The 24804-nt window shown below is 36.8% G+C and overlaps 1 protein-coding gene across 1 annotated transcript in view; it reads right to left on the minus strand.

The window, feature by feature from the left end:
* Nucleotides 1-9989: 9989 nt before the first annotated feature.
* Nucleotides 9990-24804, minus strand: part of VWDE (von Willebrand factor D and EGF domains) — a 53859-nt gene continuing 39044 nt past the window's right edge. Inside the window, 10 exon segments of the mRNA XM_049893551.1 lie at nucleotides 9990-10124; nucleotides 10337-10440; nucleotides 14059-14153; nucleotides 14647-14743; nucleotides 14839-14934; nucleotides 18461-18556; nucleotides 20330-20425; nucleotides 21128-21223; nucleotides 22295-22390; nucleotides 22678-22773. Of these exon segments, the coding sequence (XP_049749508.1) occupies nucleotides 9990-10124; nucleotides 10337-10440; nucleotides 14059-14153; nucleotides 14647-14743; nucleotides 14839-14934; nucleotides 18461-18556; nucleotides 20330-20425; nucleotides 21128-21223; nucleotides 22295-22390; nucleotides 22678-22773 (1007 nt within the window).

The following is a 24804-nucleotide window of genomic DNA, read 5'->3' on the forward strand; positions in this document are numbered from 1 at the left end:
AAGAGTGGACCTCTTTTCTTGATTGCTTCCTGGTGCCCTATAAACCCAGGTTTGTTTCTTGCCCCTGGGCTCTCTGGGATTTCCCCGTATCCTTTTAATAAACTATCATTTTTATTGGGTTGAACCAAACAAAAACTTCAACTTGTGGGAGAAAGTAGACTTGCTGGAGAAAGTGAACTTCTTAGGATAGGGACAAGAAATGACTGAAACTGAGGTACTTTCCCACTCTTCAACCCCAGGGCTAGGTAGCATTTCAACATACTTGCCCTCAGCAAACTCTAGATCAATCCAGTTCATTGTTAACATGATTGATTAGAGGAAGTAGAGTGTCAAAGATCCTAGTCCATAGTTTTTAACAACAGGAAAAGTTTAAAGTGTAAAACCAGGTTGTCTTTGTGAGGAAAATTGGAAACTTGGGGTAAAAACTAATCAACATCTGTCTTTTCAACCTATTTTCTGGGATTAAGAGCCAAGTGCTTTGAAAGATGAAAGGCATCTGAGAACAAGTTTTATAGGATAAATTTCTTATTCAACATGAAATACTAGCAATTCCAGCACAACTCTGCCTTATCACTATTTACAAATCTACCATTTCATCCACTTCATCAGACAAGGAAAATGTGATTAAGACTTACACAATCATTAAGGACTTTAAGGCCAGAATTATTTTTTTCCTATAAACAAGAATTGAGTTGATATTTTCAGTATCGTTTGAAAATAGTAATTGAGAAAATATCATCTGCAGTGCTATTTAATGCCCCTTATGTAATAAATAGTTAATACATCCACTTAGATTTCTTACTTTGCTTTCTATGAACAGATGGCTATTTCTCAAAAAAAAAAATCTTTTAACTCTGCCCTATAATTTACTTCTTATCTATAGTTAGGAAGATTGTAGATACAGAAGACAGTGTTTCTCCTTTTAGGTTTCTGTATTTACTGTTTCCTCCCACTCTCCTATTTAATGTTTTTTTTCAGACTCATAAGTAACTGGCATGTATCATAAGTAATAAACAAATGATTAAGTAGTAAAAAAAAAAAAAAAAGCCATTGCTGTTGAGTTGATTCCAACTCATAGTCATCCTAGACGACGGAGTAGAACCTCCCCAAAGGATTTCCAAGAAGCGCCTGGTGGATTCGAACTGCTAACCTTTTGGTTAGCAGCAATAGCTCTTAACCACTATGCCACCAGGGTAAAAAGGGAGGTAAAATTAAATTGTATTCATTTTGTTTAATATAGATACACATGGTTTAAAATCTAGCACATAGATGCTTGTTAAAAATTACATAATTGTACTTTATAAAGTTGAAATATATATACAATATACCTATGTTTACATTATGGGTTCCAAATATTCCCAAACAGCTTTAACTTAAAATTTTAAATTTTATCTTGTATGCAGTTTTAAGGTTTTTTTAACTTCTGAATATGAAAAAGTAGATAAGTTTATAATTTGTTTTATAAAAAAAGATTGTAATATTTTAGAATAAGGGCTAATAGGCATATTTTAAAGTTTAGAGAAGTGCTGTGCTTTAAGTAGAGGGTAAGAGAATTTTTGACAACTCAAACATTTCATTTCAATGTTAACATGAGTAAACACAAAACAACCAAGCACATAAAACAAGGTCAATGATCTGAATTCTTTTTGGGAAATGATTTATAAGGTGAACATTGAAAGGTACATATTTGTAAGTACCTTTGCTTGAATTCTCAACATTCATTATTTTCAGAATATTTTGCAAATAGATTTTGATTAAATTTTTAGCTAGGGTAGTTGATGTGAAAATATCACCAAGAAATAAGCCAAGAACTATATTTTTCCCTATAAATTTATCAAGTTACTTACTTTTCTAAACTTACATTTTTAAGAAATTGCTTCCATTTGTATGAGTTGTTAGCTTTCATAAGGAGTAGTTTCAGATAAAATCTGTAAACCATAGCATTTCTGCATTATTAGTATATACAGGTCCATTAAATCTATTACAAATGGATAGTCTACTGATTAATATTTTAATTGTATCTTAGGATTCTTGGTGTGGAACTAGGAAATGTTTATAAAAAGTTAAATGTATTAGTTTAGGCATTTCAGAATAGAGGAACCCTTGAGCAATTAAAACTTTTTAATTGTAACAAGTACACACTGAAAATCAATGATAAAATTGTTATTTGTATACTGAGCAAAACTGACAGAGACTGATGTGAAAATTATATGTATTCTCATAGTATTTCAATTTGCATTATAAACAACTTAAAAATAATTTTTTTCTAGAGTACTTTTTTCTTCCTGCTGTTGTGTGCCATCGAGTTGAATCCATCTCTTAGGGGCTCTGTAGGATAGAGTAGAACTGCCTCGTAGGGTTTCCTACGCTGTCATCTTTACAGGAACAAATTCCCAGGTCTCTTCTCTCTGGAGTAACTGTTGGGTTCCAACCGCTGATCTTTTGGTTAGCAGCCAAGCACTTAACCACTGCACCACTAGGGCTCTATTTTTCCTTCCTAGTCCTCATGTTTTCACAAGAATTAAAAAATTTAAGTACACGATAAGTGTCTAAAAGCTTATTTTGCATTTTTATTTTCTACTTAAAAGATAAAATAAGTTTTGTATTTAAGTTCATATGATTGAATATGAGTATGTTCAAATTAAAAGTTTTTTGAAAGCTAAATGAAAAGTTTCAGGTCAAATATGAGGTAGAAGAGGAGCTCCGATGATGCATGGTTAATCTTCAGCTGCTAACCAAAATGTCAGCAGTTGGAACCTACCAGCTGCTCTATGGGAGAAAAGACCTGGTAATATGCTCCTGTAAAGATTAAAGCCTAGGAATCCCTATGGGAGAGTTCTACTCTCCAATAGGGTCGATATGAATCGCAATGGACTCAACAGTACACAATAACATGAGATAGTAAAGAAAAGGAAGATTTATAGCATTAGCTAACTTGCAGTTAGGGGCCCTGGTGGTGCAGTGGTTTGAACCTACCACCCCACTCCTACTGGAGAAAGATGTGGCATTCTGCTTTGATAAAGATTGCAGTCTTGGAAACATTATGGGGCAGTTCTACTCTATCCTATAGGGTCATATGAACCAGGATCGACTAGATAGCAACGGGTTTCATTTTGTGGTTAGGAACTTCCAATTATTTGCGTCTCTGAGACAAATCTTCTAGTTATATATTTATTCCTTGTTGACATTTTCATTTAATCTAATTTTGCTTTTATTAAGTATCCACTTCACTTTTGACATTTGCAGGAGCATTTGGTTTTGTGATTACCTCTCTCTTGACTTCTACACCAAAATGGATCATGGTACCAAAAGAATGGAAAGATGACAATGGCATTTTGAGATTGTCTTTACGCATAAATACAATGATTGAGTAAGTCTTTTAAAGTGAAAGTGTTCATTATTTCTTCCCATTCGCCTGGAACAGTATAGGCCAGAGCAATAGAAAGACCAAACTAAATATGGTGGTTTTTATCACTGGAAGTGACGGCTTTGATACTTTGATCTCCTAAATACAGGCAAAAGCAATAAGATGCAAAATGTCTAGCCTTTCTTTGTTAGCTCACTCTTTTCCTTTTGGTGTAACTGCCACTCCCTTCTAAGGCTGGGAACTACATTTTCCAGAATCCTCTTCCCTGTGTGGTTCTGGGCCCCAAAACCTAAAAGCCCAAACCATTGCCATCAAATCCATTCCTACTCATGGTGCCCCTGTAGGACAGAGTAGAACTCCCTATAGGATTTCCAAGGCTGTAAATCTTTACTGAAGCAGTCTGCCACATCTTTCTCCCATGGAGCTGGTTTTAAACTTCGTTAGCAGCCCAGCGCTTGACCGCTGCACCACCAGGGCTCCTTTTTACTCCTGAGTTAGAACTTGCCAGTGAGAAGAACTTGCCTGAGGGTTGGACGTGAAAATGTGGAGGAAGCCATTATTCTCGAGAAGTCTTTATAGCTAGAGGCTAGGGCAGATCAAAGATTCTCAGTTGCTTCCAGCAAATTTTTTGAGAATCACACGCTTTTCCTGAGATACTTAGAGGTCAATTTTTAAGATTCTCAAGTATTGCAACAGACGCAGGAAAGCTTCTGTAAAGGACTGCTTAGTGCTTCAGGCTTAAACCTTCAGTAGCAACCTCTCGGACCTTCAGCAGCCGCTTCCAAGACCTCTGTCCCCCCAACCCCACCCCAACTCCTGTAAGTCCTAAAAAAAACAATGCCTAATTCTGTATTAAACGCTTTATACCTGGAATACATCATGTGGCTTCTGTTATGCTGACTGGTCCCTGAAAACACAGACATAGTCACAGTTAAGGATTGGGAAGATTGCTGGTTTACTAAACATCGTAAATGACTGTAATGTCAGATAAATCAGCTCAATATGCAAATATCAAATCACGTTTCAAAGTCAATAACCTGGATTTCTTTTTTGCGTTTCTCTAACAATGACAACTAAAAAAAAAACTAGGATAACTTTATTTTTATTAGTTTCTATTTTTGTTTTATAGTCTTTAAAATATTTTTGAAATGATATTCAGATAAACTGCAAGTAGTTATCTTCACTTCCGTGATTAAGAAGTTTCTCTTCTTACGACATGTGCTTGTAATTCATATACTTGACGTTACTCAGCGGTGTTTTACCTGTAGTAGGAAGGGGGAAATCAAGCACAAGTGAATATTAGAAATCATTTTAATTCTTAATCATTATTTGCTGCCTCCTTTCCTTTACCATAATACATAAAGATCTTTTGATTCTATGTTTGCTATTAGAGACTTGAAACAGCTTTTATAAAATTGGGGTATCATCAAGATCAAATTTGAAGAACAGAAAAAACAATCGCAACTGAATGGAACTTGGATACTACATGACCCCATCTTGGCAAAGGGTTACATTCAAGAAACATTTATGCCCAACAAAACCAAGTACATTTTTGTCTGATATCCTTCAGAAACAGATGATTTATATTCATAACGCATTGCAACATTTCTCCCAAATATCTTTTCTCATCCTTCTCCTCCTCTGCCTCTCTCTACTCCTCTATTAAATGAAACAATATTAACACACTCTTGCATAGTCGTTTTGCATAGTCCTTATTATGTGCCAGGTACTGTTCTAGGTACTTCACATGCGTTAACATATTTAATCCTTACAGCAACCCTATGATTAGGTGATAGTTTTGCTCTGCATGACAGATGAGAAATCTGAGGTTCAGAGGGGTTAAATAACTTGCCGAAGGTCACAGAAAAAAGATGTAGAAGGGCCAGTGCTAAGTGCATCGGGCGGCTTGGCAACAGGTTATAGGACTCTCAAAGCTCTTTATCAACCTATTCACTTTAGTAGGAGTCCCTGGGTGGCACAGTTAAGCGCGGGACTACTTGCTGAAAGGTGAGCGGTTCAAACTTGCCCAGAGACACCTGGGAGACGTCCAGTGATTTGCTTCCAAAAGTTCTACCCTGCATACATGGAGTTACACGGGGTTGTTCCATGAGTCAGAGTCGATTCAACAACGACAGTAACGCCCTCTTTAATGTCTCTTTCCTCCCTTGTCCATTTCCCCTTTCTCTGTGTCTTCTGTCTCTACCCAGTCAATCTCTGTCCTTTTCAGTGAAATTCCAGCAATCCAATCAGTATCCTCCATTCCTTTCTCTCACCCATTAACTCAGGATGCCCAAAGACAGGCCAGAGGTAATTCAGCAAGCCTGCACTCTACTTCGAGGAAGATAGGAGGAAGAGGAGCAGGGAGGAGTTAGTGAAGGTTCCAGTGGTTGTTTTCTTACTAAAGAAAATTCCCTTTGTGCCCTGTGTTTAGGAACCAAAGACATATCAAAAACAAACAAAAATGATGGCACCAATGAGCAAAAGAATAAAAAGCTAGAGTGAGAAATGAAGTTAAGAGGGCACATTAGAGTAAAGCAGGAAATATGCTTCGTCCTTGAGCTGGTCTTTATATATTTCTATTTTCCTTTTCCTTTTCCTTCCCTTCCTTAATACGGTTCCAGATGCAGTCCTGGAAGCAACAGTAATGGGGATGAAGATGATATGCTGTTGATCATACAAGGAAAGACTCAGGTTGTAAATAAATACATAAAAATGGAAACACAGAAGTATTCAGGTTCACAGGGTCAATTCAAGATGTAATTGAAAATTTTTGAGATCATCCCAGACCCAGTGCCGTGGTTTTCTAAATAAAATAATATTTAAAGTGGCCCTCAAATCTAGGGAACTCCAGCTTTTGTTTTTATTTTTGAACAATAGCTAATCAAATAAGTACTTAATAACTTTTATCTTCAGTGTTTGAAACCATAGTCCTGTTGTTGTTCTTAGGTGTTGTTAGGTGCCATCGAGTCAGTTCCAACTCATAGCAACCCTATGTAGCACAGAATGAAACACTGCCCGGTCTTGCACCACGCTCACTATCATTGTTATGCCTGAGCCCATTGTTGCAGCCACTGTGTCAATCCATCTAGTTGAGAGTCTTGCAATTTTCCGCTGACCCTGTACCTTACCAAGCTTGAGGTCCTTCACTAGAGACTGATCCCTCTGACAACATGTCCAAAGTCCTACGATGCAGTCATCCTTGCTTCTAAGGAGCATTCTGGTTGTATTTCTTCCAAGACAGATTTGTTCGTTTTTTTGGAAGTCCATGGTATATTCAATACTCTTTACCAATACCACAATTCAAAGGCGTCAATGCTTCTTCAGTCTTCCTTATTCATTGTCCAGTTTTTGCACGCATATGATACTGTTGAAAACACCATGGCTTGTGTCAGGCACACCTTAGTCTTCAAGGTGACATCTTTTGCTTTTCAATACTTTAAAGAGGTCTTTTGCAGCAGATTTGTCCATTGCAACGCGTCTTTTGATTTCTTGACTGCTGCTTTCACGGGTGTTGATTGTGGATCCAAGTAAAATGAAATCCTAGACAACTTCAATCTTTTCACCATTTATCATGATGTGGCTTATTGGCCCAGTTGTCAGAAGTTTTGTTTTTTTTATGTTGAGGTGTAATCCATACTGAAGGCTGTGGTCTTTGATCTTCATCAGTAATTGCTTCAAGCCCTCTTCACTTTCAGCAAGCAAGGTTGTGTCATCTGTATAATGCAGGTTGTTAATGAGCCTTCCTCCCATCCTGATGACCCGTTTTTCTTCATATAGTCCAGCTTCTCGGATTACTTCCTCAGCATACAGACTGAATAGGTATGGTGAAAGAAAACAACCCTGACGCACACCTTTTCTGACTTTAAACCAAGCAGTATCCCCTTGTTCTGTCTGAACAACTGCCTCTTGATCTATGTACAGGTTCCTCATGAGCACAATTAAGTGTTCTGGAGTTCCCATTCTTTGCATTGTTATCCATAATTTGTTATGATCCACATAGTCGAATGCCTTTGCATAGTCAAGAAAATGCAGGTAAACATCCTTCTGGTATTCTCTGCTTTCAGCCAGGATCCATCTGACATTAGTAATGATATCCCTCGTTCCATATCCTCTTCTGAAACCAGCCTGAATTTCTGGCAGTTCCCTGTCGATATACTGCTGCAGCTGCTTTTGAATGATCTTCAGCAAGATTTTGCTTGCGTGTGATATTAATGATCTTGTTCAATAATTTCCACATTCAGTTGGGTCACCTTTCTTAGGAATAGGCATAAATATGGATCTCTTCCAGTTGGTTGGCCAGGTAGCTGTCTTCCAAATTTCTTGGCATACGTTGAGTGAGCACTTCCAGTGCTGCATCCCTTTGTTGAAACATCTCAATCGATATTCCATCAATTCCCAGAGCCTTGTTTTTTGCCAATGCCTTCAGCGCAGTTTGGACTTCTTCCTTCAGTATCATCAGTTCCTGATCATATGCTACCTCTTGAAATGGTTGAACATTGACCAGTTCTTTTTGGTGTAATGACTCTGTGTATCCTTCCATCTTCTTTTGATGCTTCCTGCGTCATTTAATATTTTCCCCATAGAATCCTTCAGTATTGCAACTTGAGGCTTGAATTTTTTTTTTTCAATTCTTTCAGCTTAAGAAATGCCGAGTATGTTCTTCCCTTTTGGTTTTCTCTCTCCAGCTTTTTGCACATGTCATCATAATATATTGCTTTGGCTTCTCGAGCAGCCCTTTGAAATCTTCTGTTCAGGTCTTTTACTTCATCATTTCTTCCTTTTGCTTTATCCGCTTGACGTTCAAGAACAAGTTTCAGAGTCCCTTCTGACATCCATTCTGGTCTTTTCTTTCTTTCCTGTCTTTTTAATGACCTCTTACTTTCTTCACGTACGATGTCCTTAATGTCATTCCACAACTCGTCTGCTCTTCAGTCATTAATGTTCAACACGTCAAATCTATTCTTGAGATGGTCTCTAAATTCAGGTGAGATATACTCAAGTTCGTACTTTGGCTCTCGTCGACTTGTTCTAATTTTCTTCAGTTTCAACTTGAATTTGCATATGAGCAATCTGTGTTCCAAAGTCAGCCCCTGGCCTTGTTCTCACTGATGATGCTGAGTTTTTCCATCATCTCTTTCCACAGATGTAGTCTATTTGATTCCTGTGTATTCCATCTGGTGAGATCCATGTGTATTGTCGCTGTTAATGTTGGTGAAAAAATGTATTTGCAGTGAAGAAGTCATTGGTCTTGCAAAATTCTATCACACAATCTCCAGCATCGTTTCCATCACCAAGGCCATATATTCCAACTACCGATCCTTCTTTGTTTCCAACTTTCACTTTCCAGTCACCAGTAATTATCAATGCATCCTGATTGCAGGTTCGATTGATTTCAGAGTGCAGGAGTTGGTAAAAATTTTAATTTCTTCATCTTTAGCCTTAGTGATTGGTGGGTAAATTTGAATAATATTTGTATTAACTGGTCTTCCTTGTAGGCATATGGATATCATTCTATCACTGACAGCGTTGTACTTTAGGATAGATCTTGAAATGTTCTTTTTGATGATGAATGCAAAGCCATTCCTCTTCAAGTTGTCATCCCTGGCATAGTAGACAATTCAAAATGGCCAATACCAGTCCATTTCAGCTCACTAATGCCTAGGATATTGATGTTTATATATTCCATGTCGTTTTTGACGATTTCCAATTTTCCTAGATTCATACTTCATACATTCCACATTCCAATTATTAATGAATGTTTGCAGCTGTTTCTTCTCCTTTTGGGTTGTGCCACATCAGCAAATAAAGGTCCCGAAAGGTTACTCCATCCACATCATTAAGATCGACCCTACTTTGAGGAGGCAGCTCTTCCCCAGTCATCTTTTGAGTGCCTTCCAACCTGGGGGGCTCATCTTCCAGTACTATATCAGACAATGTTCTGCTGCTATTCATCAGGTGTTCACTGGTTAACACTTTTCAGAAGTAGACTGCCAGGTCCTTCTTCCTAGTCTGTCTTAGTCTGGATGCTCTGCTGAAACCTGTCCACCATGGGTGACCCTACTGGTATCTGAATAGCGATGGCATAGCTTCCAGCTTCACAGCAACACACAAGCCTCCACAGTACGACAACCTGACAGATACCTGGGGGATAGTCCTATTATGCTCTTATTATTTTCAAAATAGGAGCCATATTCTTCCAGGGTGAACATCAGTCCCCGGAGAAAAGCATATATCCACCCATTTTACCCCTAAGACAGACTGATCCAGTGTCAAACTTCAAGAAGAAAATTTCCTATACTTTTTAAAATCCCAGTACCCCAGCATACACTGATATTAAAACTAATACAGATTAACTTTAAGCAATTTTTGAGAGATCTGCTGTATTCCTTTGTGTTGTTCTTAGGTGCCATCCAGTAGGTTCCTACTCATAGCAACCCTAGGGCTGAAAAAATATCTTGGCAGTTGATATTTGGAAATTTAAGATTAAAGACCAAACAAAAAGTAGTTCAATCTTTAAAAACACAGATATGATCAGAGAAACATGCCCCACTAAAAACTATTTAGGGCTACCTCAAGTCAATGACATAGTGACTCACTGATTTAAGAGTGATAGATTCATTTTTTAAGACGGCGAAGGCTTCTCTTGATCTAGTATTTGACCAAAGTATAAATAGTGGTGTCTTAAATACAAATCGGGGAATATATGCTCTTTCCACTCCAGTGCCATGAAATACTGCATTACATTTGACAGTTTTACCTACACATTGAAATTTTTCAAATGCACATTAGAATTTTGTATGGAAAAGCCTATAATGACATTAAAATGATATTACTTTTTTGTTTTAGAGACAAATAGTCACCCTTATATGTTTTTTTCCTTTGGAAATAAAAGAAAATAAAACAGTAACAGATACAAATAGAATATCTGGACAGACATGCAGATGCCAAGCTACTACTCATTTAAAATACCTGAATTTTCTTTTCACATCTAACTCCAGAATATCCAGTGCGGCAAGAACACACATCGGGAAATACATACCTACCTCCATAAAGACACTCTGTATTGCAAACTGCTGCAATACGTTAATTTTTATCTTTTGACAAGGAATACTTGTGACATTTTGTATTCCAGTAATCTGAAGCTATTTAGTAACTGGACCACTAAAGTGGTCATAAGAAGCTAGGAATGGCTGACTGAACTCCCATTTTCCCACAAACAGAAGACGCACATACACACACACACATATAACGAAAAGCAAAATACCCAAATCTCTAAACAACACTTTTGCAATTCTATAAAGATGTTATTAGAGCAATTAGAAATTTACATTGGCTACATTTTAATGTAGTCTGCTTTTTTTTTTTTGAAAGAGAGTCAAATCAATAACAGAAAATGTTTATAATTTGCTTTTTAACAACTTAGCAAGAATTCAAAAAAGAAAGAACGCAATACTAGCCAATGTATGAAAAACTGACTGTTTCATATACAATCATTACGAGTTGAATGTAAAACATTCTACTGGAAACTTCTTAAAGATTTTCACACTGCCTGTACTAGAAATTTCTCTCTTGAAATCTCTCTCAAGGAAATTTAAAAAATCTGCATCTACCTATATATCTACATACAGAGACAATGCTTATAACACTTATCATAGTGTTAAAAATATAATCATGTATTAATTTAAAATAACACCATATTTGATTGCACTATGATTTGTTGTAGGGAAAAAACATCATATAGTTTAGTAAAGCAAAAAGAAAGTTTTATCTGGCATATATTCAAAAAGGCAAAAGTGGGAAGCAGACGAGCATGCTGCCAGAGCTAATGTCTGCCCGAATCCGAGGAAGGTCACAGCATCATCAGTATATACTAACATCACGGGATGAGTAGAATCATTGAAAGCTTCCCCTTTTCACCGATTGGCTAAAAGCTGCTAAATCAACGTGATTCTACATTTTGAATCATCTTTCTTAATAATCATTGGTATAGGTTTCAGTAATGACAGTCAGGAGGGTCTTTGTTGGTCCAACAATTTTCTATTCACTAAATGCTAATAAAAAAGAGAAGAGTAGAAAGTCTTTTGTGTGCTGTTTGATTGGCTTATTTGAAAGGTTCCCTAAAAGATATTTTTCTTCCCTAAAAGATATTTCCCAGGATTATCCTAGCTATTGTCTTTATCTCAGGGCTCAGTAGATGTGTCCTTGTGAGTCCTTGTGAGCCCTTGCGAGCCCAGTTCCAGCTGGGTCACATTTTCTATGCTCAAGGACAGGGAATAATGATTCCAATATAATTTCCTAAATCAAATTTAATAAACAATTTGTATATTGGAGAAATGCTCCCTAATAAAAGAGGAAGCTCTTTCTAGAGAATGGAGAATTCGCAGGGACTTAAATAACTTTTGCTTAAAGAATACAGCCATTTTGGGTGAAAGAGAGGGGGAAAAAAAAAAAAACCTCTGGCAACAGGAACTTTTACGTTTGTGGAGAAGAAAAGCCTTATTAAAAATACCTATTTTTAATATAAATGCAATTCCACAATAGTAATAACTTGTAAGTAAATAGAATGTTTAACATAAGGAGAAAGGTTAAGTGATTTATGGTAATTACATAATGGAATTATTTATATCATTTAAAATTACATTTTTAAGGACACGATAAATGCTTTTAAGTAATAACCCAATGCCGTCGAGTGGATTTTGATTCATAGCGACCCTATAGGACACAGTAGAACTGCCCCATAGAGTTTCCAAGGGGCGCCTGGCGGATGTGAACTACTGACCTCTTGGTTAGCAGCCATAGCATTTAACCACTACGCCTTTGAGTGAAAATAAGCAGAATATAAAATTATATAGCGTACAGTCATTTTTCAGGGGAGAGGTACTGTTTCAGTACCTCATATTGAAAACTTGCATTTTTCAAAAATATGTTCCATCTGGTTTTATACCATTTGAAGGGATGTGTTTTCCACAGGGCTGCTGTATACAGCTGGGCAGTTTGTACAAGGCACAAGGACCCTACAGCTAAGGAAGCGCTATTTACATTGTGGACATCATAGATTTGAATCCTTATTACAAAAACTAGCCAGCAGATGGCAGTAACACATCCTGTTCAAATAATACCGAAAAGAAAAAAGAAGAAGAAAAAAAAAAAGCCCAAAGGCTTTTGCCTTGGAGTTGATTCTGACTCAAAGCTACTCTGTAGGACACAGTAGAACTGCCCTATAAGGATTTCAAGGGCGACTGGCGGATTTGAATTGCCGACATTTTGGTTAGAGCCAAACGCTTAACTGCTTCGCCATCAGGGCTCCTATTCAAATAATATCATCACGATATTAAAAAGGAAACCCTTGTGGTGTAATGGTTAAGTGCTACGGCTGCTAACCGAAGGGTCGGCAGTTTGAATCCGCCAGGCGCTCCTTGGAAACTCTATGGGGCAGTTCTACTCTGTCCTGTAGGGTCGCTATGAGTTGGAATAGACTCACAGCGACCCTACAGGACAGAATAGGGCTGCCCCATAGGGCTTCTAAGTAGCAACTGGTGGATTAGAACTGCTGACCTTTTAGTTAGCAGCCTGAGTGCTTAACCACTGTGCCACCAGGGCTCCAGCACTATTTTAGGACAGTCATAAAACGTTGTGAGGAAGGGGAAGGTTTTCTAATCCATACAAAGAGGAAGGGGGAGGTTTTCTAATCCATACAAAGGTGCTTCAGGGTCCACAAACCATGGCTGTGCCTTTCAGAGCACCTCAATCTGCAACCACTGGGCATATTTCCACATTAATGTGCTGTTAACATCTTCTCAACATTACCTCTCATGATTCACACAGTCCTCTTTCCAGAACAAACAACCCAAATTGTGACTGCTAACTCTTCTTCCTAGCATTTTCGGCTGCTAATTTTTTTTTTTAACCAAAAGGTCAGAAACCCTGCTGGTGTAGTGGTTAAGAGCTATGGCCACTAACTGAAAGTTCAGCAGTTTGAATCCACCAGGTGCTCCTTGGAAACTCTATGGGGGCAGTTCTACTCTCTCCTATAGGGTCGCTAATAGGGTCACTATGAGTCAGAATCCACTCTACAGCAATGAGTCAGAATCCACTCTACAGCAACGGGTTTGGTTTGGTTTTTAACAAAAATGTCGGCAGTTAGAATCCACCAGCTTCTCCTTGGAAACCCTATAGCGCATTTCTACTCTGTCCTTAGGGTCGCTATCCAGAAGGAACTTCACTGAAGACCCAAAAACCATATTTGAGGCTAGCTATGCCACAGCCTTTTTTATGCCACAGCCTTTTTTTACGAGCCCTGGTGGTGCACTGCTTAAAGCGTTCTGCTGCTGTTTGCACCCACCAGCCACTCCAAGGGAGAAAGATGTGGCAGTCTGTCTCGCTAAAGATTTACAGGTTGGAAGCCCTATGGGGCAGTTCTACTCTGTCCTATATGGTCACTATGAGTCAGAATTGACTTGATGGCAGTGGGGTTATTTATTCGGTGTATGCCATACAAAGTGTTGATATAGTATAAGATACTTTCTTCTTTTAAATGGGTATAACGTAGACTAATCTTTATTTTCTAAAACCAAACTTTAAAAAAGAGTATTAGCGTCTGAATTCCCCCAGTGCCCTATGGCTATGCTTTGTTCAATTACAACAGATTTAGATTCATAATGTTTAGTAGGAAACAGTTCCCATAGTCTTACATACCTGGCACTGCATTCCTTCCCAGGTAGCTGGACAATGGCACATGCTTGGAGCAATACATTCACCGCCATTTTTACATTTCTGAAAGCAGATAATAGGAAATATAAACAAGTTGAAAATTTAACTACTAGTCTAATCCTATTACAAACAACAAAAATTGAAATAAAGAAAACAGGTGATGGTTAAAAGTCAATTAAAGGATCTCTTGCCTTAATATTTTATCAAGAACATTTCTCAATGTTATTACACATTCTTAGAAAACGTGATTTTAATGTTTGTACAGTGTTCCATCGTTGACATGCATCATGAGTTAGATTCTCCCCAATTGTTGGAAGTTTATGTTGCTTCCCAGTTTTCACTTCCACAAATACACTGCAATAGCTGCTGATTTGAAAGAGTAATTTCATAGAAAGGAAAATTTTTTTCCTCTGCTACTCCGAAAGTTCATAGGGCTTTGCATTACTTTAAAATGATTTCTCCTAAAACAGGAGCAAATAAATAAGTACAAACAAACAAAATCAAGGAAAATGCTTTCCTTTTGTCCCCACAAAGGATGAAGGCTTAGCATTTTAGGAGGATTCCTCTTACGTGTGTTGCATCGTTTCCCTTTCCAACCAGAAGGACAAGAGCAGACGTTTGGTCCCACACATTTTCCTCCATTCATGCACATAGGATCACAGATGCCTTAAGAAAAAAAACATAAAATATCAGCCCTTGTATAAAAACCGTTTTGTGAAAGCTTTACCTGTATTTGGCAAATACATTTAGGTGTGTCTTACTTTTTTGGCATCTCCTGCCAGCATATCCATCACGACAGGAACACACATTATGTCTCATGCAGTTGCCACCATTCTTACAGGGGGGACGACAGATAGCTAAAAGAGCACAAGGCAGCAATCTGTGAATATTACATGCTCCATTATCATACATTACACATGGTATCGTGTACTTTTTATCTAAAAGGCCATAAGGCTGAGGGATGTGCTATTAAAGTAAAAGATCACAACTGTAAGTCATTAAAACTGTCCCTTCTAAATCATAAAATCTAATGCTAGTAGCTATAAGCTGCTAGTGGCTTAGCACAAGTTGAAATGTATTGCTGAAATATTGATAATGAATGAAGTCTTCAGTATCATAGTGCATATACTATGAAACTTCTGTTCCACCATCCTTTGAATTAGAGAATGAAATGGTCTGGACAAAAAACAAGAAAATAAGTTAGAACCAAGCTCAAAATAAAAATGTACCTGTTTCTGTGGAAATTAGAAGGATTCCAACAGCCTATCATGTGATAATTAAAAATATTTTAAGATAGACTTTTGAATACCAACTGAGGTAATGAAGGTGGAGCTTCGTGTACAGCTTGCTCCGGTGAAGGCTTGGTCCAAATCTCAACAGCAAATCCTTGGTTTTGTTAGGAACAATTTATTGGTTAATCTTGAATACTTTTTACTAGTATCTTCTGTGTATATAATTCTGTCCATGGAATTCAGAGGCTGATGTTTACCATCTTTTATGAAATGATTATTATCGCTTCATGTTTCTTTCAAATATGAAAATAGTTATTTTTAAAACGGTATCCAGGCAAACTGGCCTGGAGTTTTTCAGAAACATTTAATCCCTCCCTAAATGCTGATTAAATAGATTAATAACTTTCCGAAATCTTAGGCACCATTCAGGTTTAGGAATTAGTTTACTCTTTTACAGATGGATGTCTAATTAACCGGTTTTGGTCACAGTGCTGGTATAAGTTGACTCCCAGTTTGCATTTTTAAATAGCAGCTTTCTTTATTTCCAAATATTGTAAGAAAAATTTCGCTAATGTCAAAGAGATTTATAAATGAAAATAACGTAGTATTTTAGCTGTAAAACGATATAAATGAATGCTATTAGTAAGTGGATAATTTCCACTCCTTTACGCTGAATCTTTCCTGGTTCATGCCTGAGTACACTTTCTCTCATGTGGGGTTATATTAGGACTTTTTATTAATGTAGAAAAGCTCTTCCATTTTATATAATCTAAGATTATTTCTATTAGGGAAAATTACTTATTTAGATTGCAAAATACCAGAGGAAATGCCCATGATTAGAAATGTTAAACTAAAAAAAAAAACAAAAAAAACTGATTATGATAAGACTTGCTATAATTGATAAATATCTACAATACAATATAGATAAATATATGTGCAAAAGTACACATATAATTGAAAACAACATTTGATAAAAGGCATAAATCTTAAACTTGGTCATGCTCACCACAATCCCGTTTTAGGAAAAAAAAAGTTTATCAGAAAATCTACCTTCACACACATCGATTTGGTGATTTTCTCTGCCTCAGATGAATCGCCCATCAGACCCCAAAGTGAGCCAAGTAACTGGAGCTCCCCCCATGTGGAATGGGCTTATGGCATCCAAGAGGGTAAGAAAATTGGGAGGTATATTCAAACATCTCTCCAGCCATACATTTTAACCTTCTTTATTAATAAAGACGTTTAGGCCTTTTCTGATGTTTCTACGATAATTCCTCCCTTCTTCTTTTGAAATTCTATAGCATACACAGTATATGCTCCTCATATTTATTTTTAGCTGTACTCTACCTGATTTTATTCAATTGCTTTTGGTGTGTATATGCCATGTTCCCTTCCTACCATTTGGCCTCACAAGAATAACTATTTTTTTCGTTTTATATTTTACCTGCATCTTCCATGGCATGTCCTAATGACAATAATAATAAGACTGCTTATGGCAGCCAACCATGCGCTGATTGTCCACTGTAGGTGCAGGTAGTCCACCGCATGTCTAGTTTTCACCTCGCGGCAACTACCCAGGTCGGACTAAGTCTGAGGCCCAGAGAGTTGAAGGGAATTTCCAAAGTCCATGACTGTTAGTTGTAGAGACTAGCAAACTCCAAAACCTGCTTGTTTCCCACTACAGCAACCTTTTCTCCAGGCTCTAAGCACATGGCATATGTTCAACAGATAATTTTTAATTCAATTTAATGATTTACATATGTCTTCCTTTTTCCAGTTACATAGGTTGGGATTTAAGTTTTGGAGAAAGAGAATTTTCTCATAGTTTCCAGCTACTGCAGATAGCATGAGAAATGTAAGCTCCTTCATTTCCTTTCTTACATTCTCCACTCGGAACCACATCTATAACCCTTTGGCATGGGTTTAGTCATAGTCTCTCAGTTTTCAAGATATGCCTTAATGTATTCCTTACTTCTTTTCATTTCTCAAACTATTTTGTTAAGGAAATCTGAATTAGAGGAACCCATTTCCTATGTCCATATATTTCATATTAACCCAACCCATTGCCATCGAGTCACTTCCAACTCATAGAGACCCTATAGGACAGAGTAGAACTGCCCCATAGGGTTTCCAAGGAGCAGCTGGTGGATTCAAACTGCCGACCTTCTGGTCAACAGCCATAGCTCTTAACCATTGTGCCACCAAATGGTGGTTTCTTTTCTGTCTCAATGTCGTCCTGAGAATCCTAGCAAAACTCCAAAAAAGAAAAAAAAAAAAAAAATGGGATAGTGAATTAAACTCTAACATGACAAGGAGTATACCAAACCCAATGCCATCAAGTTGATTCCGACTCAGAGCGACCCTATAGGACAGAGTAGAACTGCCCCATAAGGTTTCCAAGGAGTGGCTAGTGGATTCAAACTGCCGACCTTTTAGCAGCCGAGCTCTTAGCCACTATATGAGCAGGACTTCAAGGTAGGTATGACATGTTCTATATAAAAAATCTGCTTTACATTTTGTAGAAATCCAATGCATATAAAGACACAGAAAATATATTTTAAATATCATTTATTGACATTAAGTCACATTTGCACTGTCAGCCTCAAAATATTTGAATTATTCTGATGAAACCTACAGCATTAATTACATCATGGAAGGAGTCACAAGTATCAGGCCATGAAGGGGGAATATGATGGATCTTTATTTCCCACATCACCTTGCACAGTGTTGTCCATAGGATTCACAAATGTTTAATGAAAATAAAGTCAAGAGAGATCACGGGATAGTAGTGGACATTAGACGGACCATAAATCATCGTTTTTACTGTGAAGGCAGCAAAACTGTTGCCATTTCATTACAATAGACTGCAAGAGAACTATGCTGATTTGTTATTCACACCTTGGTCCTACGAAACCATACAGACAAGTGACAAGGTTGTGAGTCAAGCATGAGTTGGATAAATACAACCCTTTTATATAATAACTCTGATACATTTCTATGAATTGGTAGTTTAGTGGCCAAACCTACAACATCCAAATAGAGCCCTGAAATAAACAGTATCTCCCCCTTAGAAATTATCTCATCATATTTACACAAAGATCCATTTATGAATAACCTTCCCTTTGACTTTTTATAAAGAAATGATAATTACCATTCTGACACTGTGCACCAAAGAATCCATTTGGACAGAGGCAAATGTTTGGCTTATTACAGGAACCACCATTGAGGCAAACGGGGTCACACAAAGCTAATGAAAGCAGAAGGGAAAGAGACCACAAAAGTTTTATTATTTAAAAAAATTGAAAGCTTCACAGAAGTACAAAACAGTGCCTGTTGTTTTGTTTTGTTTTGTTTGCTGTAAGTAAAACCCTAAAACCAAACCCACTGCTGTCAAGTTGATTCTGACTCATAGCGACCCTGTTGGAAACCCTGGTAGTGTAGTGGTTGAGTGCTACAGCTGCTAACCAAAAGGTCAGCAATTTGAATCCACCAGGCACTTTGGAAACTCTATGGGGCAGTTCTACTCTGTGCTATGGAGTCACTATGAGTCGGACTCGAAGGCAACTGGTTTTTTTTTTTTAGCGACCCTGTAGGACAGAGTAGAACTGCCCTATAGGGTTTTCAAGGCTGTAAATCTTTACAGAAGCAGACTGCCACATTTTTCTCCGGCGGAGCGGCTGGTGGGTTCAAACCGCCAACCTCTTGGTCAGCAGCCAAGCACATTAACCACTGTGTCACCATAAAAGAAGAGGAATGAAATAACTGGGCAATAGCTTTGAAAGTATGTCCGTTAAGTTTACAAATAATACCAAGCCCTTGGTAAACTGAAAAAAAACGGTAGGAAGTCAAGAAAAGACAATTCAACAGCGCTAACTGGATGGCTTCTAATCTGTTCAAATACATTTGGCCATGTGTAATTCTTTAAGTCACCCCCATTCAAACAGGAACACTGCACACAAGTCCTAGCACATTCAGAAACATTTTCTGCTTTTGCTTCTTTGCTTCACTTAGAAAGGCCTATCTAGACCACACCCATTCCCCAAATACTACCTCAAACACTATTTTCTTCCAACCTCCATTTGCTGGAATTAATTTCTTTCTTCTCTGTTTCCAGGGAACTGTGCACCAATTACATTACTTATAACCCAACTTACATCATAGTTATTTTTTTATAACTGTAACTCATGTCTCCTTCACTAATAATATGTTACTTGAAATCAGAGCAAAATTGTATTGATCCAAGCCTCTCCTTACATCATTCCTCACACATAGTTGGTAAGCCATAAATGTTTAATTCAGTTGACATTAAGAAAATTGCAAGGGACATTAAATTAAGCATAGAGAAGCACAAACACTGATGCCAAAGAAGCAAACCTAAAACTGTGATAAATACATGGAATTACATTAGTACTAACACAATAGGTGTCTACTTCATTCAGAATTGCATGGACATTTAATGAAATATAATGTGCGTAATGTGGTTGAAAAACTTAACAAACATAGAAGATGCAACAAAGTTCTGCTTTCTGCCATGAGACAGACAAGTGGAATGAGAGAAATATAAAGTCAAAAAAATTGATTGGATAGGCTTACAGTAGAGCTTATAAAACACTGTGTAGTTTAATATAAGAAGAAAAAGAATGTAGATTAGAGATAGGGTTTTTAAAAACCTGGAGTTCCTAGAGTGTTACAAAGAGTTCAACACAATTACTGCCGACCGAAAGGTGGGCGTTAGAGTCCATATAAAGGCACCTTGGAAGAAAGGCCTGGTGATCTAGTTCTAAAAAATCAGCAATTGAAAACCATATGGTGCATTGTTCTACTCTGACATACCTGGGGTCACAATGAGTTGGTATCAACTCAATTGCAACTGGCTGTTTAAAAAATCCATCTGAAAAAATGACCTCATACCAGGCTTGTCAAATCAGTTTTACGTTTCTTAGGTGCAAGTCTTTGGGACATGGCCACATTTTAAGTTTCTTTTAACAGACATGTTCATTGAAAATATTTCTGATTTTACCTGCACTACAGGTGGGTCCATACCAGCCAGGCTTGCACTGGCAAACATCTGGTGTAACACATTCACATCCGTTTTCGCAGTGCCGGTTACAAACCACTAAGATTATAAAATTATAAAAGAAAGGTAAATGAGACTTGGAATGATCGTATTGTTGGCTATTACCTACCAGCTCATAACTGCCAATCATTTTCTGTTAATATCAGAGAGAAAAATAAAACATAATTTATACTTCAGCTTTCAAAGCCATCCAATTCTCAAACTCAGTTCTTTTTGCTAATAGAAATGGGAAAAGGAGAAAATCACTGAGTGGTAAACAAGTGTTGGATGTTTGGGAAAACCACTAGTTACTGATGAAAGCAGTCATGAGCATAAATTAAATAAGATAAATTTATATGCAAATAACAAACGGAAATTCCTACTATCTCAAAGAACAAGCTTCTTTATCTTGGTACTGCTCACCTGTGGTTGCTCACAGTGACATGCTGGATGGTAATGACAGTGGGGAAACCCTGGTGGTGTAGTGGTTAAGGGCTACAGCTGCTAACTAAAAGGTCGGCAGTTTGAATCTACCAGGTGCTTCTTGGAAACCCTAGGGGGCAGTTCTACTCTGTCCTATAGGGTCGCTATGAGTCAGAATCGACTCAATGGCAATGGGTGTCATTTAGTTTTTTAATGACAGTGGTACTAAATCATGAATGTGTGTTGTTTACTTAGGGTTTGTGTTCGTCTCATTTAATGTTATCCATCAGTGAGTCAGAGGAGACTATCATTATGATAGACTGCAAGAGTTTTGCTTACTTGTTTCACACCTTGGTCCTACAAAACCGTAAGGACAAGTGCAATGATTGCCAGCCAAGCACATGCCACCATGTCGACAAGGCGGGTTACAGTGTTCTGCAGACACAGATTATGTTATTAAGTCAGCTTTTAATAAAAGAAGTTAGTTTGTAATAATGACACACTACCACAATTAAACCTTTTTGTAAGAGCAATGTACAATGAGCTCGGTTCTCTTTTACTGTGACGTTTATCTCTGCGGGACTGACTATATGGGTTAACACCACACATCATCAGCATCCTTTGGTTTATGAAACTTTTGCTTAACTTGATGCATACATGAACCTTAAGTTTCTTTTGAAAAGTGAGACTTGGAATTATGTATCCCTACTCTATAAATGAATAAACATTTCTATATTTCCTTAGTTATTTTCATATGATATTTATATTAAATGTTTCCACAATTCACTCTAAACTTACTTTGTTAATTTGTACCTTACCTAGTCATGAAAGTATTTTTGGGTTTAGTCATGAAAATATTTAAGGTCACTCACAATTTATTAACAACTGTATGGACCATTTACCAAAGTATATTTTTTTGTAATATTATTTTAAAAATAAGCAACAAATTTGTTTCTTTAAAATATTATCCATTTTAGAAATGCCATTTAATAAATTCTCTATTTTAGATTTAAACCAAAGCAATGAAATTATAAGGCTATAAAAAAAAAAAAAAAAAGGCTATAGGCATACTTAAAAGAACACTTTCCAAGTTTCTTCTAACTACCTGCTGTCTTTTATCTATTTGGCAATTAACATTTCCTTGGAACAATATATTTGACAAGTCATTCAATAATTAGGCATCCTTTGCTTTATGCTAAAATACCTATAGGGGTAAACTGACACCTTGTAACTAAATCTCAAGAAATTGTTTCAGGAGATAATTTTGCCAAAGACAAAAAAAGTTTCTGCTTAGGCACTCTGATTTTAGAAACTTTAAGTTTTTAATATCTATAAATAAAATTACTTTTAATAAACATTTATAAAACTCATAGTCCCTCACCAACATTAACAAATACATATTAGTATATACACAGTAAAATGGAATTATTTTTAGAAAAGATTTTAAAGAAAAAAAGAAGTACTTTATTTTGGCTCTACTACTTGATTTTTAATTTAGATTATCACCTTCATCACAGGTTGCTCCACCATGTCCTGGAGGACATTCACAAATGTTAGGCTTAATACATTTTCCATAGTTTTTACATTCAGGGTGACATACAGCTGTATAAAATAAAAACCATGGTTTAGAATGACCAAAAAACCAAAACCAAAACCAAAACCAAATTCATTGCCATCCAGTCGATTCCGACTCATAGTGACCCCATAGGACAGAGTAGAAATGCTCCATACGGTTTCCAAGGAGCAGCTGGTAGATTTGAACTGCAGACCTTTTGGTTAGCAGCCATAGCTCATAGCAGCTCTTAACCACTGTGCCACCAGCGCTCCTGGTTTAGACTATTAATTATCAATTAAAATTCATTAAGTAAACTAATGAAAGCTGTACCTACCAGTCTGGCAGTTAGAACCGGTGTAACCAGGTTTACATTTGCATATATTTGGGGCAACACACTCCCTGCTTTTTCCACATGGGTGTCTACAAATGGCTGTAAAAGTCAAGAAAAAAAGACTTAATTGTCAATATAATATACATGTTGCCCATAGATTTATAGTAAAAGTAAAATTATCTGAAATTTGAAAACATTAATACTGTTATTAAACAATAACCACTACATTTATGTATATCATTATTTTCCCCTATATTTATTTTACTACTACAATGACTGAGAAAACATTTAAGGGTAAAAAAAGAAGTATCATAGGTGGTATTTACTCCCCTAGCAGAACCTGGTCAGGGCTGACTGCTAATCGTAAATGGGATTAGTCTTTTTCAGGGGGTGATGAAGAAGTTTCAGGTACTAATCAAATGTTGGTGAATGCCAGGGATAATCATAATTTCAAGATCAAGATGCCAGGAAAATTTTAAGTTTATAGTATTCCTTAGACTTCTTCTATCTGCCTGATATCTTGTATTTGGCATTTAACACTTTCTGAAGTGGCTGAAATGCAAAAGGTTATTTTGTCTTATTCCTAAATAAAAAGGAGTTTTCTATTATAAACTTTTAGCTATTGATACTTTTATTATTATTATGCCCACAGAAAAGAGAAAAACCAAGTTCCTCTAGGTAACACTGGGAACAAAAGGAATTCTCCAACTGCTGTCTTGCTTAAATTTGGTTTCAAACAAGCCAAAACAATAACAAAAAAATAACTTCTATGTTGTCAATGCTAAAGATTTGATTTGTATCAGATAAAACAAAACTGATGATAGTGAAAAGATGTAAACATTTCTTTCAAAATTAAAGCCATGTACTTCTTTTATCCACAGAATTACAAGAAACCTAGTTTATGCAAATGAGAAAATATGTTAGAATTGGTAGTTTGAAATGGCAAATGCCCACTGTGAGTTGAAAAGAGTCCAAACTACAGTGTTAATCAGGCCTATGTCCGCATCCTCATTTTATCTCCTTTAGTGCTTCATGTCAGAAAAGTCAATTAGCCCTCCAAAGTTCTTTCTCATCTGTAAAGTGGGAAAAATAACACCCACTCTGTGGGATTTTTGTGGATTATATGACATTATTGATACAGAATGTTTCCACAGACCCTGAAACACAGTAGGCAGGTACACAATAAATATTATATATATAATATATATTATATACTTGCAATACTATATAATATTAACATTATTCTAAAAACAGGAAAAAAGCATCCGTTTTTCTTCAAACTATTAAAGGATATACAGAAAAAATGGAATAATTAGAAATAAATAAATGGAAAAATAGAAAAGCATTTCTTCTTAATTGCTTAAATTAGAACTAGAAAAATGGTTTTGAATCTTCCGAAGAGTTTTTATACTACCTCTGCAATTGATACCATCTCCGTAATACCCAAATGGACAGCGTCCACGTTTGAAGCGACCATCTGTGGTTGGCACACAAGAAAACAAGGTGAATCAGCACAAGTTGATATTTTGGTGGATCCAGGCTTTTCTGGTGAGATAGTGATTGCTCTAGTAACTGATGATGCAAAGCCATCCTGTTTTGCTGTGTGTAGCCTTGGGAAGACCTATAAATCTGAGAATTATACTCTCCTGCTTCTTTCTGGATGGTGCCCTGAATGACATCCTTTGCTTTGCCATGGGAGCTGTTTGGGTTGATGCTTAAAGAACTAAGGTTGTGTACAGAAACTTTCAACTCATCCAGACTGAGATTTGTGCCGACAGCATGATCCACACGTTCAAAACCTGACGTATGATAGGAAATAGACTTCTTTGAATTATTCATCTGAGTTGTAACTGATTTTAGTAAGTGTGAGATATGGTTAGTTGTGTCCATAAACTTTTCGATAGTAGCAGGACTATGGGTAAAGTTTGTACCAATTGATGAATTCTCAGTTGATGATGGATGAAAATCTATATGTAAACAACAGAAAAACAAGTAGAAATTGTTAGTCAATAACATTTACTAATACTTTGCTCTACTCACAATTTGGTAGTAATTCATTTCTTTATTTAGCATTTTTTTTTTTTTTTAGCTCTAGTGTCACAGTGGTTAAGAGCTTGGCTGCTAACCAAA

Source organism: Elephas maximus, chromosome 8 (assembly GCF_024166365.1).
Source record: "Elephas maximus indicus isolate mEleMax1 chromosome 8, mEleMax1 primary haplotype, whole genome shotgun sequence".
NCBI lineage: Eukaryota > Metazoa > Chordata > Mammalia > Proboscidea > Elephantidae > Elephas > Elephas maximus.